This window comes from Chroicocephalus ridibundus, chromosome 3, assembly GCF_963924245.1.
Source record: "Chroicocephalus ridibundus chromosome 3, bChrRid1.1, whole genome shotgun sequence".
Classification (NCBI taxonomy): Eukaryota; Metazoa; Chordata; class Aves; order Charadriiformes; family Laridae; genus Chroicocephalus; species Chroicocephalus ridibundus.
In genome coordinates this window covers 95,260,263-95,274,581 of record NC_086286.1, presented here as the reverse complement: position 1 = coordinate 95,274,581, position 14,319 = coordinate 95,260,263, and the positions used below count along the sequence as shown (strand labels likewise).

The following is a 14,319-nucleotide window of genomic DNA, read 5'->3' as shown; positions in this document are numbered from 1 at the left end:
CTTCCAACGCGGTTTTCTGGTGTCTGCTCAGCTTTAATTTGTTAACTGGCAATGCTGACAGTTTAAAACACAAGCTTTGGCCAACTGTTATGTTCAGTATAGTCAAATTGATTGCCAGGTGTCTTCATCCAGCCTTGCAACAAGCTTATTAGTGATCACAAAGCTTGAAGAAATTCAGTTTCCACAGATGTTTCCATTCTTTTACATCCCTTCAGGGAACTGTGTGCTGCCACCAGCACTGCTAAAGTGACTGATGGGCAGAGTAGTCCAGTGGGAATTGCAGAAAATCTCTATTTTTATGATCGTGCCTCGAATGGTTACACTCCAACTGCTACTTTAGCAAAAGACTTGTGTACAAGAAGAGGAAGTACAGTTTTTTAATTCCTCCTTTTTACAGCTGCTGTGTTAAACACAGCAATTAGAAAGGATTTGACATTTGTGTAACAGAGTTATAGTATTTATATCTCCAGTTTAATACGGCTAAGTAGAAATATTTGCATATTTCTAGAAGGCAAGTTGGGCATGTTCTGTACATTTTAATTTCCTCCCTTCTCTTCCCGCCCCTAGCACTAAAGCACCAGGCTCACATAACCTTTAGTCTCCTCTTAAAGAAAAATAACATTTTTTTACCTTTAAACTTGTGCTGGTAACTCTCGACAGTGAGGATTTGACCTTTCCAATGACAGATGATATTGCTGTCAATAACAGATCTAAGGAAGATGTCCACCAGATCTATTTTACATCAACCAGTGTAAGCTCCAAAATGGTGTAAATGCTTATTTGGGTCTGGCCTAAGCTGTCCATGTCACACAAAGACGCAGCTTCAGCTGTTTGCTTCCACCCTCATGCCACCCGGTCCTGGTGCCCCAACATGTGCATGTGACCATCTTGGGAGCAGCCAAGGCGAAGGCAGGGTCTTTTCGTCCCCAGGGCTCCCCTTCGCCAGCTCGACCTGCTCGTGAGACCACCAGGGTGGGGACTGCTTCATTTCAGATGAAACTACCAGGATGTAGAGCGGAGAGGTTGTCACACAGAGTGGCATGGTCTACTGTATTTAGGATCTCATTTTTGGGATTGCCTTCTCTTGGGTTTGTGAGAGGGCTACCATATTATGGTGTTTTCCCCTCTCGGACAAGCGCTGAACAGAGCTTCTATTTCTTTCTTCACATCTCCCACACCAGGAAGTCTCAAGGTTGGCTGCAATGTGCCCCACACTAGTGTTCTCCAAAACATATAAAGCTTCTTGTTGGCACAGTAGTCCCTCTTAGGCTACCCACACGCAAATCGCAGGTGGGATAGCAGCTGAGGGTAAAAAGTAACTGGAAATCTCCGGTTCCATATCATCTGAGTAAACCCTGTATTTCCAGAAACAGAGGAGTCCCAGGAGGCATTCACACTGACTGCGCAGACACCCAAAACAGGTGTGTGGGTTAGGAATGCAAGTTCTGCTTTTAGGCAGCAGGGAGAGGTATATGCCTCCAGAGGATGGCTCAGAAAACTTAAGGTGGGAATTCATCGCTTTCAGTCAACACTGAAGGACCCATCTTCCTGCCTTCAAAACTTGCATTAGATAACTCAGCTAGAAACTGGTTACCTCCTGTTCCCCCCCACCCTGTGAATTTGAGAGCAGATTATTAATTCTGTCTCTTCCCTCCTCACCTACAAACAGACTTTTCCTCTCCCTCAGAGACATGCTCTTCTCTCCCCTGCTCTTTTCAGCACCTTTACTTCTCAGGTTTGGCCTGTCCACTTTCACCCTCACGTTTTTCTGTTCCCACGTTTTTTTGGCCTTCCTACTCCCATACCACTGCCATCGCCTTCACTTTATGCACAACCTGGGAATGTGTTAGACAGATGCTTCCAGACACCCTGCCCGCCTGGCCCTCCCTGAGGTTTTAGAGTATGATTGAAAAGGCCATGAAAGTGCAGGCTCCTGCCTCTAGATTCCTACCTGTGTGGTTACAAGGACCCGGCACAGAGATAGCACTGCTTCTCCTGTTGGGCTGGATCACCTAGGAGCCCCATTTGGTGTCTTTCCACATGCTGACTAGTGCCAGATATCTCTTAAAAAGGTGTTAATACCTGTAGCCCAAATAGCCAATCACACAATATTTTTATTCGGACGTTGGGTAATCAGTGACTGACTCACACAGGAATTTGGATCCCCTGAAAAATCTAATTCCAACAATTCAGGGAGAAGCATCCAATCTTGTCTTTAATTTTCCATGGTTATTCCTTTATATCCCGTGGCAATGAATTTTACAAGTTAATTGCATGCTGTATTACTTATTATCAGATTTAAATTGTCTTTTGATCTCACTTTTATAAGGAAGGGTAAATAGGAGGCATCCAACAGACCTTCTAGTCTTCCACTAGTTTGCATACCTCTATCTGCCATCTCATATTTGTCTTCTGACTAACCACTCCTAAATTATTCAACCCTTTCTCCATACACAAGTCTTGCCATGCCTGTAGTTATTTTGGTTTTTTCTTGCTGATGACTTTGTGGTTTTCTTACGGTCTGACCTAATGAGCCTCTTTATTCATCAGATGTGTGTGTATGTGTCTGGCTGTGCATCCTGCTGCCTTTCCCTCCAGAAGTTTTCAGGTTTTTTTTCTCTCCACAACAACAGGCTTTTTCACTAAGGTCTACTATCATCCAGGAAAAAGCCTCAAACATAGTAAAGTGAGTAGCAAACCCTTTTTTCCCAGGGCTTGTAAGTTACCGGGCAGAAAATATGAAGATTTATGGGAAGGATCTGCATGTGTTACTGATGGTTTCTTTCTTTGGTTGGACACAAATTGGGATGGTGAACACTGGGTCAAAGATACGGTTTTAAACGACGTTTCTGTCAGCCTGTCTTAAAGCCAAATAAACCCCCTACTGAATAAATAGTGCTTTATTCCTTCTGGCAGGTACATATTAATAATGTTAAAGATCAATTATTGGAAAAAGCTAATAAAGTATACATCCATGAAAGGCTTGCAATTGAACTTAATCTTAGCTTGCAGGAGGCCCTTAGATTTTTAAGATTTATTGAGCCAGCTGTTAATAATATAAAGATGTTTGCTGAGGACTTATTCAGTCCATAGAAAGAGTGTGTACTCAGCAGGGCCGTGAACTTTAATTGCTAACAGTACAAAGACAGGTGAAATGTTCCCATTAATGTTGTTATTCTTATCAGGACTGAATCAAAAACGGTAACCATAACTACAATTTAAAATTTAGTATTTGTCGAGCTATTGTGATTCTCAGCCCACGGAGAAATATTTTGACTATCTACAACAAAAGGTAAAATGACATTATTTTGATCTATTTGTCATTATGGCCTGAAAGTGTGCTACTTTCACACAGGAACAATGCACTTTTAATACACTGGCATAGTAATAACATCGGTTGATCCGGTGTTGGGGATGAAATTAGGATCTAATTATAAACCTTGATTAAAAAATGACAAAACAAAAATCTGACCCATCTTCCTCATTCAGGAGTTTCATAAGGGAATATTTAGTTTTCACATCTAAAAAATGTCCGATATTGACCTTTCGAAAATATACCGTGTTTTCCTTTTTCAAAAATTGTTTGACCTACTGGGTCCAAATTTGTTGTATTTGATTAGCCTTACTAACAAGTGTCTTTGACTTGTTTCCAGTTTTGTTTCATTGTGTTTGGGGGCGACATACGATTGCGTTGTATGGTAAAGAGCTTTACTCAAGGTGTAGCGAAGGCATACTGAAGTGCCAGTGAAGAAAGGGATTTCCTGGTGCTTCTTGGAGTATTCATAGATAGACAAAACATGGGATAGTTCTCCCCCTCAACGTATAAAGTGTGTGTGTGTGTGTGCGCGCGTGCGCGCTGGGGGTCGGTGGCAGGGATTTACACGCTTACTCATCCTGTTTGATGTGCCAGGGAGGAGTAAGCTGAGCTGCCACCATATCGCGTTTCATCAGTTACTCGGCCAAGTGGACTTGGCCAGCCTCAGCCAAGTGGATGCTCTCACCCTGGCTCAGGTAGACATCAGGCTGGGACCCGTGCTGGGGTGTGGTGACACCTCTAGGTGCCAGGGTGAGGTCCCATGTCTTGCGCCTGCAATGGGGTTCGATGTAGCCTGCCCACGCATCATGGATGGACTCGCCAGTGACATGCCATGGGGTACAGCCCCATTTGCACACAGCTGCTCTACAAAACTGACCTCGTCCCCAGCACCGGCCTCCAGGGGCTCCCAGCAAACCTGGAGTTTCATCATCAGGACATGATGCTCCTGATGAGGTAATCCTCACAGTGTTTGCAGTTATAAAACCCTGTAATTCACCCCCTAAAGCACGCTCGCAGTTTAATGCAGACTTTATTTTCCACGGCACTGAAAACACGTGAAACATAACCTATTTTACATTATATTGTGTCGTGGTTTAACGCCGACTGGCAACTAAGCACCACACAGTGGTGGTTTTATAGCATAAATACATATGTATTTTATATTATGTGTTAATTCATTATTACATATTATATCAGGTTTATATACCATGTAAATAATGGTATGTGTTATTTTATATGCACGTTTTAAATTTGTACTTATTTTATCTTAAATAATTTTAATTCTTAGCATTTTGTCTTTGCCAGGAAAGTTAGCTTTACATGTTGGTGAGTTGCTTTTCTAAATAGACCCACTTTGGCTATGTAAAAATAATATGTGTCCTAGAAAGAAGATGTCTGTATTTCCAGGAGCTCACTTTCATTTCACATTGAAATATTTTGCTTACTCAGATGATTCCGCTACATTGCAAATGAAAACTATAGACAGAAGAATTCAAGATCATTCATCTCTTTTGACTCTTCACTGAGTATTGCTTAGCTGATGAGTAAGAAAAATTCAAGTTTCTATGCACAGATCAGTTTTAGAGGACTACTTGCAATTGATGTCAGTGCCTAATGTAGCCGTTTTCCATTATTAGAAGAAAAAAAAAAATAGTAGAGTAGAAATAGTAACCTCTGATTTTTTTTTAATTCTGCTTCAGTGCCTAGACAGTCTTACATATTTTTGAATAACTTTCTCTTCTATGTGCCACTGCCATACATCCCTATCTTCCTGTTTTTCAATAGCAATAAAAGTCAATTTTCACACTCATCTGTGTTTATCTCTGCAAATTATCTTGATACGCAAAACTACTTCACTTTCCTACTTCTAAAAATACCAAGTTGTTTTGCGTCTTGAAAAAAGATTACAAAAGGAAGCGAAATCACCAGCTCGTTTTGCCTGTAATGACAATTGCGATGGTTTCCATCCGGAGAGCGTTATATATTTGAAAGCGCAAAGACCTTTTGGCTGGAGTGACAACAACATCTGCAAAAATCAAACAGCGTCATCCATCCCAAGAATTTCCTGAAGATATCCTGCCAATTACTTTTACTAGTAGGTGACGATTAATCATAACCTGTCTGGCATCTGAGCAGAGAGATCCGATCCCTGACCAGAAAGAAAAGCTATACTCAGGCATAGCTGAAAGCAAATTTTGCCAGGACTCAAGATCCTGAGCACCGTTATTTTAAGTATATGCACAACTCAGATTAGTTCATGCTGCTTGGGGTTTTTGTTGTTAATGTTGTTGTTTAGGCTTGTTGTTGTTGTTCAGGCCTTGTTGCTGTAAATCTACTCAGCTTTTTGTGGGAGGTGCAGAACTCAGCTTCCTGCCTCTCCCAGATTACGCTCGAGATGTTCAGGTGATATAATTCAATGGATGACATTAAACTGCCTTTTTATAGGCAGAGAATAATGCTTGAGCGTATCCTATTTCAGGGGGTGAATTCAGGTGACCTCAAAAGACCGTATCTCTCCAGAGTAGTCTCTAAAAATCCAGTTTGTAGATTCTGACAATCTTGAACATGCTGAATTGAATTGTACTTCATCAATAAATGATTCTGCGTCTTCCAATGAGAAAATTTACAAAATGCCCATTGTCTTTCTAAGTATGGTAACATTGATCATATTCAAAGATTTAATTACAGGTTTAATCCTTTTTAAAAAGTTAAGTTAATATTCTGGACATTTTAAAGAGAAAAATATTTAAAATTCTTGGTGTCTGGGGTAAATACTTACGCAAGGTCACTGGAAGTTCAGCCCATATTAGACCAAATTTTGCTGCCATAACTATGTAAAATATCTCACTGATTTCATAGCAAGGGGACTATTCGCAGAGCAAAGGAACTGACACCTGGTAAAAACATTACAATTTGCCTCTTTTCAAATTAACTGTTGCAGCATGCTCTAATCATGAGTTTTATTATTTGCCCTCTTGAACCGGTAGAGGGAAGTGGTTAATCCCTTGTTTGAAGCTAAAAGCATTTTTTGCAGCCAGTTATGATGAAATGACCTTTTCCATTCTATGACCTTTCTCAACAAGTGCTGAAGGAATAATGATACAATTATTTCCCTCTCTGAATACCCCTCTATTAGGGTGTTCATAAGCCTTAAACTCTATGAATGTCTTTTTCTTTTCTTTTTTTTTTTTTTTAGCTAACCCACAGGAACATAAAATACACCAATGCCAAATACGTTACTGAACTGTGCAAAAAGGCTAGTGTTCCTATAGATGAGTTTGTATAAACAAACCTTTTCTTTCAGGAATCTGAAAAAGAGCAACCTTATTTTCACATCCTGATGTCCTGATGCATGGCTTAAGTCAGGTGTTGGTCATCAGGCTATACCTTAAACTGCTTTAGACTGCCAATTTACATCAGTTTAGGATAGACCCCATTGAATATATTTTTGTTATCATGTTTCTATAGTGTGACGTGCTCAAATACAGTGCTCCAGAATCTGTGTTGTGTTAACTTTGTGCTGTAGTGTCTGATTAAAATTCAAAGTACCTTTCTACATTGATGATACCCTCCGGCCCCGGCCACCTAACTGTGGAGATTATTGTAGACAAATTGAAGGGAGTTCTGAGAATTTCAATAAGCACAATGAAGCTACTGGGAGGACTGATATATGAAGAGATATTATCAAAACTAAAATGCTGGTCATTCCCTCCTTTCCACCACTCGCCTCCTCGCGACTCAGAATAGAAAGTTGTTAATTATTTCTATGTAGTAGTTGTAAATCGGAATTAAAACTTATTTAAACTATTTAGCAAGTGAGAATAATTGCTCACTGTGCTGCAATACTCATGCATAACCTGCGCCATGGTAAGCAGACGGAGCCAATGTCAAAGCACCCTTGGTGCTCTTTGTCACTTATGGAGCCCAGTGGCTCTATAACGGCTCAGAAGTGGAGTCCTGTTTTTTTCAGGAGCAACTTTGAAATTTAGGATAATGAACTGTCCTGAGAACTATTCATAAGAAATGACCACTACAAGCCATATCTTTTCTTTGGGTCATAGATAATTACTCTAGCCCAAAATTAGACCTTAGAAGGACAGCCTAAGGGTGGCCTAAATTAGGTCATACTCTTGCCAGTTAATTTCCTTTGTGAGCTAATACAGCTGCAGGCTAGATAAACCACATTCTTGAGATTTTCTGCTTATTCCTGCAGTTTTGGGGGCAGACGTGTCCTACTCTTGCCCTAGCTCGTTGCCTCTCTGTACTGTTCGGTAGCCAGAGGAGACGCAGTAATTGACAACCATTGCCATTTCGTACGTATTCTTAACAAGGATGTGTAAACTGGGAGCATTTTCTATTAATTAATAGCAAACACTATTTTGATGATACAGCGATGATCCTAAAATGATTACATATTGTTCCTTTTCTATTCAGATACAATCAGAGAAAAAATATCACAAGATTCATTTAACCTGTATTGGCTCAAAGTGTCATTTTTATTTAGATGGAAAGGACGTTCCAACACATCAGCATTAAATGCAGGCAACAGGAAAAGCTCTCTTTAACATCTTCTTCTACACTAAGACTTTGAAGAACTGGAAAGAGAGAAAGATAACTCAGGTTTGTGTATTAGTTTGAGCACGTACGTGAGCTTTGAGCAGGTGATGGACTGTCATTAATTACATTTCTTAATATCATCTTGACATTCTTTGAAATTTTAAAGATTGTCTTGATGGCATATCAAGACTTTGGGACATCTTGCAATATCCAAGTAAAGCTTCTGTGTTCATCCTTTTACCTGTATAACTGGGCCCATTAGCATGATAACTTCAAATACTGTAAAATCTCACAGCATCCAAAAAGTTCATAGTAGGAAATTTGCATTGAAAAAGTAATTAGGAGTAAAACAATCCATTATGATGATTTTTGATTCCTGCTTTTCTATCATTATGAGTCTCTCAGTCACGGAGTTGCCATTAGAAGTGCTTATAGCTTAGAAATGCTAATGGCACCTCCATCGGTAACCCAAGCGACCCAGAGTTTCTGACCGAGCTTGAGCAGGGTAAGGCAGCCCAACATTGGCCTTCCTCTGTGAAACAGGGAACTCGGGCCGGCACATCTGTCCTGAGCTATTCAAGTTTCAGGTTGTTGCATTACTGGGCTTCAATTACTTGTCTTTAAGTAAATGTCACTATTTTAGTGACATGGGACAATATACAAGCGTAATCTATTACACACATGAGTTCTGGGTTCAACTTCTTTTATTTTTCAGGGGGGCCCCCCAGTTGTTGACATGGTGGCTGTCAACTAAAAAAGTCTTTGCTAAGTTACTATTAACAAAATTTTCGTGTAATCTCAAGGGTTTCTTGTGAGGTGCGGGGTGAAATGTCTGAAGTGGAAGAATTCACTGTTTGAAATTTAGTTTGAAATGAAGTGTTCAAAAGTGAACATTGAAAAAGCTGCTGAGAAGATCTGAAATCTCAGACTGGAGTTAATGAGGGAGGACGCTATCTGCAAGGATAAAAATATGACAGATGTTTCTAAAGAGTGAATAAAATCAGCATCATAGCTGAAGAGAAGCCTAACATTTTGGAAGATCATACACAATATATTGGCTTGGAAAAAAAAAACCAAAGAAGTAAATGTACATCAGAAACTTCTGTCTTCTAATAAGTCATTACAGAGAAGTTTGGAATTATACTGCCCATTACTCACTCTCACATCCCAAACTTTTCTGGTGCTTTACAGCAAGATAGAGTGAAACTCAAGTCCCCATTAAATTAAGTGAAATGTTGTTATTTACTTCTTCCTGATTTCCCAGTTTTGCCACTAAAAGATAAAGAGGAAAATACTAAGAGAGGTTTGCTAAAGCCTTCTTAAAATACAGAAATGCCATGGAGATTTTAGCTAAATTCAAGTGGAATATGAAAGGAAGTCTAGAAGAATATTTTGCTCTCTTTCTTAAAACAGGACAAATGGCACTTGAAGTATGTTGGATAAAAATGTGGCAGGGAGAGAATCATAAAGTACTTAGCTTTTAATTTTTCCATTATAGGTATATTTAGATAAGAAAACCAAGCAAGTTTAACATATTCAGAAGTGACTTTCAACTGTCGCAATCTTTTCTTTGGACTCCGATTTCATTCCAAGCAGGGTTTATTTTGATTTATCTTACACCTGTTCCTGGCAAGTTAAACAATGCTGAAATACTGTTCCTGCCTGCCTTCCCTGCCTCCGAGGGAAACACAGCCAGGGAGGGCTGCCCTAGGCAATGGACACACTCTTTCCTCCCCTATTCCCAGCCTCAGGAGTTGGTGGGGACGGGTTTTGGGGGTGTGTATTGTGAAGAGGTGAAGAAGACGAGAGAGCAAGGTGTGAAAAAATCAGCAGCAGCCTGGGAAGGCTCTCTTCCCTCTTCCAACTTTTGTTTAAACATGTGCCAGCCCATTTTCTGCTCACCCACTTTCTCACCCTCTCCTCCCTATGCCTCTTCATCCCTACCCTCCATCTAGAAGGGTATACACAAGCAGATAACTTCCTTGGACCAATACTTTAAAAAAGTTAAAAGAGAGAGCTATACTGCTGTTGGCTTCTTCGTCTCTCATGGTCAGAGCGGACCAGAGACACTCAGTGGGACAGAGGGTTCCCAGCAGTGTAGGGCAGATGCTGTGCAGCACCGCCAAAACTGAATTAATTTGAATTTTTTTTGCAGTGGGAGACCTCCAGTAAACTCCAAGTTATAAGGAAAGCTGTCAGAGCTCCTGGAATGGGAAGGAATAAAGGCAGGGGCAAATCATTGGCTTGTGTAAAAAACTATTCTATTGAGAGTGGTTGAGGGTAACCAAAACCTTCAGTAAACACTTTAATAATTTCTGGACCAAATGCCTAATTCATAATATTTGGGCGACTTTGCTCTTTTTTAAGTTCTAAGAATGATTTGCAGGAGTGCGTGCTGCTTTTCTAACACTATCCGATTTGCGGGTAGCCAGTCACCGCTAATGAAAAATGGCTGTTACATCGCTGCTCTGCTCAGAGCAGCGTGGAACAAGCCAAGCTAACCTTGCCATCATCCCCTAGCTAAGCCCCGTCACCGGGGACACTCTGTCTTCAACACGCTTGATGTTGCTCAAGACGTTCTGGCACACTCCATGTGAGCCTCAGATCCAGATAAACACACCTAAATATAGAAGTTTGCTTGTAGGTGAGTACATGCGTGCTACGTGTCTATACTTCCAGTATAGTCGGTCGAAATCTAGGGCTTAGTTCAGCGGAGTACATAGACGTGTCCTCTGTTACGTGATATTCCCTGCTCTCCAGTGACTTCTCCTGAAGGGCACGGCCTTCCCAGGTCTCCGAACATAGCTGCCAGACCTAGGGGATGTCTCAGATACCTTAAGACATCTCAAATGGCACTGGGCAAATAAATTCGGGCAGCTGAATCGAGCCTTTTTTGTACCAAGCCCAGAGCGGGAGTCAGCTGAGCAGCCAGCAGGAGCCTTCCTGAGGATTAGCTGCACCTCTCTCAGCTGACGTGATTTCCTTGTGCTGCACGGGGTGTTTAGACACCTGCTTCACGTGCAGACACCTAAATTTAAATGTCTTCACATGGAGCTGAATCCTACCCCATCTATTTTTCTGATCTCTGGTGAAGTTTGTGACGTCTTTAACCTTTCCTGGTCAGTTACCCTATTTCTGAATTCTTACCCAGACCTGCTGTATCTGGTTGCCATGCTCTTGAGACTTGTACTGTGCAGAGACACACCAGGATACTTTATCCATTTCTGTCTCTTCCTGATCTCTGAACTTGTTGGATTTACATCTAGAGGCAGATTCAGCTTTTTTTGGTAGCCAATTATATAGTAGGCAGCTATGATCCACCTATGTAGTAGCCAAAGGCATTTTAAAATGTCAGAGCCCAAGGCAGGCAGAAGGTCAGCCTGGCCTAACACAGTAGGTCCAACAGTGACACTAGCCAATGGTGAACGGTCAGGGAAGATTAACACAAGCAGGGTGAGCATACAGCCGTATTTCTCCATCAGAGTCTCTCAGCCTCCAGCCGCCTGCTACTTGGAGACGTCCTGAGCCAGAAGCAGGCTCTTGGTACAAATTTTCTCCCATGAGATCATCCTACTGGTGTTGAACCCATGCAAACTTTTAGTATCTTGTGACAAGGATTTCCACAGTTTAACAGGACACTCCTTAAACCACAGGATGTCTGTGGCCTTACTCAACTCAACTTACTTTGGTGGCTGAGCGGAACGAACCAAGGCTGTTTCCTGCTGTACTGGAGCAGGCTAAGGGAAGAGTCTCCTGCTTGTGGCTACACCCGGTCTCTCTTGACGCTCGCCTGTGGGGGGCATTTTCACTCACTGGGTCATTTACTGGGTCATTCGTGACTTGTAGGAGCTACCCTTGGGACAAGATGAGTGTTCATACTCAACACAAAAGAAGCAAAACCCGTGTCAACAAGAACCTGCTTTCAGTTCTTCACTGGCAAAGATGGGGTTAGATTATCTTTGTGTAGAAATATACAAACACCACAAAATCCTAAGATTTAAACCATTTCTTACAGAGGCTCTTTAAGCTTTTAAAGAAGGTTAGGAAATCAATGATGAGGTGATGAAGTAACACAGAGCTTGTTCTGTCCCTTTCCACTCCTTGCACACCGATGTGTTTGTCCCAATCATCGTAAAAGAGCTTTATGCCTTCTCACAGCGTCCGTGCGCCTCTTCTCCTCATCTCCCTTTAAATGCTGTCCTGGCTCAAAGGGCAGTCGGCTGATCAGTTCATGCAGAACAAGCTCGCTCTCACAGTTTGAATCTGTGACCCGAAGAAATAAATCCTAACACTTGCTGGGCTTCAACAAACTTTCCAGGCTGCCAGCTAAAAGAATGCTTTTGAGTACCCAGCACTGTATTTCTTCCTTTCCAGGAAATGGTACACCAGGGGAGTTGTGTCCAGAAACTACATGCCTCAACCATGCAGTGTTTGTACTCATAGAAAATCAATGCTTGTGCTTGTAAGTCTGGTTCCGCTGGACTCTCACCACTGCAGCTGCTCTATTTTTTTCTTTTTTTTTTTTTCTTTTTTGCTTTTTCATAGAAGAGTTGCTATGGGAAAAGATATAAAAGGAAGAATTTCTAGTCCATCTACTGATTTGCATGGTTTGCTCCTTCAGGCTTCAAAACTCCTACATGAGATTCCTTCAACACTGCTCCTCATATCCATATGTTTTCAAAATTACTACCCTCGGTTTTCACCCTGAAGGCTCCTGAGGCAGTTTTTGACAGCGGCCCCGATCTCACATCCCTACATCAAACAGGATTCTCAGTGCTTTGGATTCCCCCCCACTGCAGGAGGAGGCTCTCTTTTGTCCCCTCATTCAGCTCATGTACATGTATGTGCTGTTTATTGGTACTTGGACATTAATGTTTTCTGTAATATATTTCTTTCAGACATCATTGTTCTCATCGCTTCAATAGCAGTTGTTTCTGCAAAAACTCAGGGTAACATTTTTGCAACATCAGCACTGAGAAGTCTTCGTTTCCTACAGATCCTTCGTATGGTGCGCATGGACCGAAGAGGAGGCACTTGGAAATTATTAGGTTCAGTAGTTTATGCACATAGTAAGGTACGTAATCCTAGATGCTGACTTTGGTTGATACCTTCACTTGATGTGATTCAACAAGAGGCCAACAAAACAAACACTTACCAGTTTTGAGCAGAATACCTAAATATTTCCGAAGTAACATCAGTCGTAATGGGCATTAGCACAGGTACACCAGGCCATGTTAAATGCTCACAGTTTTTAGAATATGTTGAAAATGTTGTACTCGATATACTGTTTTAATTTGATATATATTGGTGACGTTGCTTGAGTGTCAAACCGTAAGAGTAGGTTTGGTCCAGTTTTAGAGAAAATTTGCATCCGTAGGGAAGCATTTGACTTTTAACTGTGCAAATGCCAATAAAGTATATAGATGCCTTCATTATGTCTTCCTTGAAATGCCGTTCTGTTCAATGTTTCAAATGGGTATTGATCTCTGATTTCTTTTATCTAGGAATTAATCACAGCCTGGTACATAGGATTTTTAGTACTCATCTTTTCATCTTTCCTGGTTTATCTGGTGGAAAAGGATGCAAATAACCAATTCTCCACGTATGCAGACGCTCTCTGGTGGGGCACAGTAAGTATAGAAAAATAGTATGCACTGTTTAACCAGTACGCTAGAGTGCTTTGAATTTCACCTGCTGTGCATTTTAACTTGGTGTGCTGTTCAGTGAATTGTTTTCACTGCCAGAAAACTGGTCTGAGAAGCTCCCTCCTCCAGCTATTCATTTGCACATCCATAGTTCATTTCACCCCATCCTGCAGAACAGCTGTTTGTGTGTTTCTGCTGCAAACCAGACCACTGAGCCTTCAAGAGAAGAAAGCATTTTATTTTTTAACCCAGATCCTTTCAGTACTACGGTTTGCAATGTGGTCCCACAAAAGAGCTGCTTTGATCCAAATCAGAAGGCTGTAAGCTGCACTGCAGGAAGAGGAACAAATGTCAGGAAAGAAAAAGGGAAAAAAAATCGTACATCAGCTTTGCCGTGAAGGGAGGAGCACCACTAGTGCCCTTAGAATGATGTTCTTTCTGCTTCCTCTGTACCTTGAGCACAAAACCCAGAAATCAATATTCTTGTTCTCCAATTATTTTTACAGGTGTAAAAGCCCTGATTTAGTCGAGCCCATGCCTAACTGTCAGTCAAGTCAATTGTTTTTACTTTCTTGAAATCTGTGGGGTCTGAGCGCATGCCTGACTACATTTCTGAAAGAAGGAGGATTATAGGAATGCTTACATGTTTAAATAAATAGGCTTTAAGTGAACAATGAAAAACTAGGTCTGAAATTTGGTATTTTTTTATGGTGTAATGTGTAGGGGTTTTGCACTATAGTGAGCTAGACTCTTGCGCTGTGTGATAGTTACTTAGGCAGCTTAGGAAATTTGTCCCAACAA

General features: G+C 41.2%; 1 protein-coding gene across 3 annotated transcripts in view; it reads left to right on the top strand.

The window, feature by feature from the left end:
- KCNQ5 (potassium voltage-gated channel subfamily Q member 5) overlaps positions 1–14,319 on the top strand; it is a 306,072-nt gene that overhangs the window by 239,264 nt on the left and 52,489 nt on the right. For all 3 annotated transcript variants that reach the window (XM_063330168.1, XM_063330167.1, XM_063330166.1), the window contains exons 4-5: positions 12,772–12,947; positions 13,378–13,503. In XM_063330168.1, the coding sequence (XP_063186238.1) occupies positions 12,772–12,947; positions 13,378–13,503 (302 nt within the window). The remainder of the gene's footprint in view (positions 1–12,771; positions 12,948–13,377; positions 13,504–14,319) is intronic.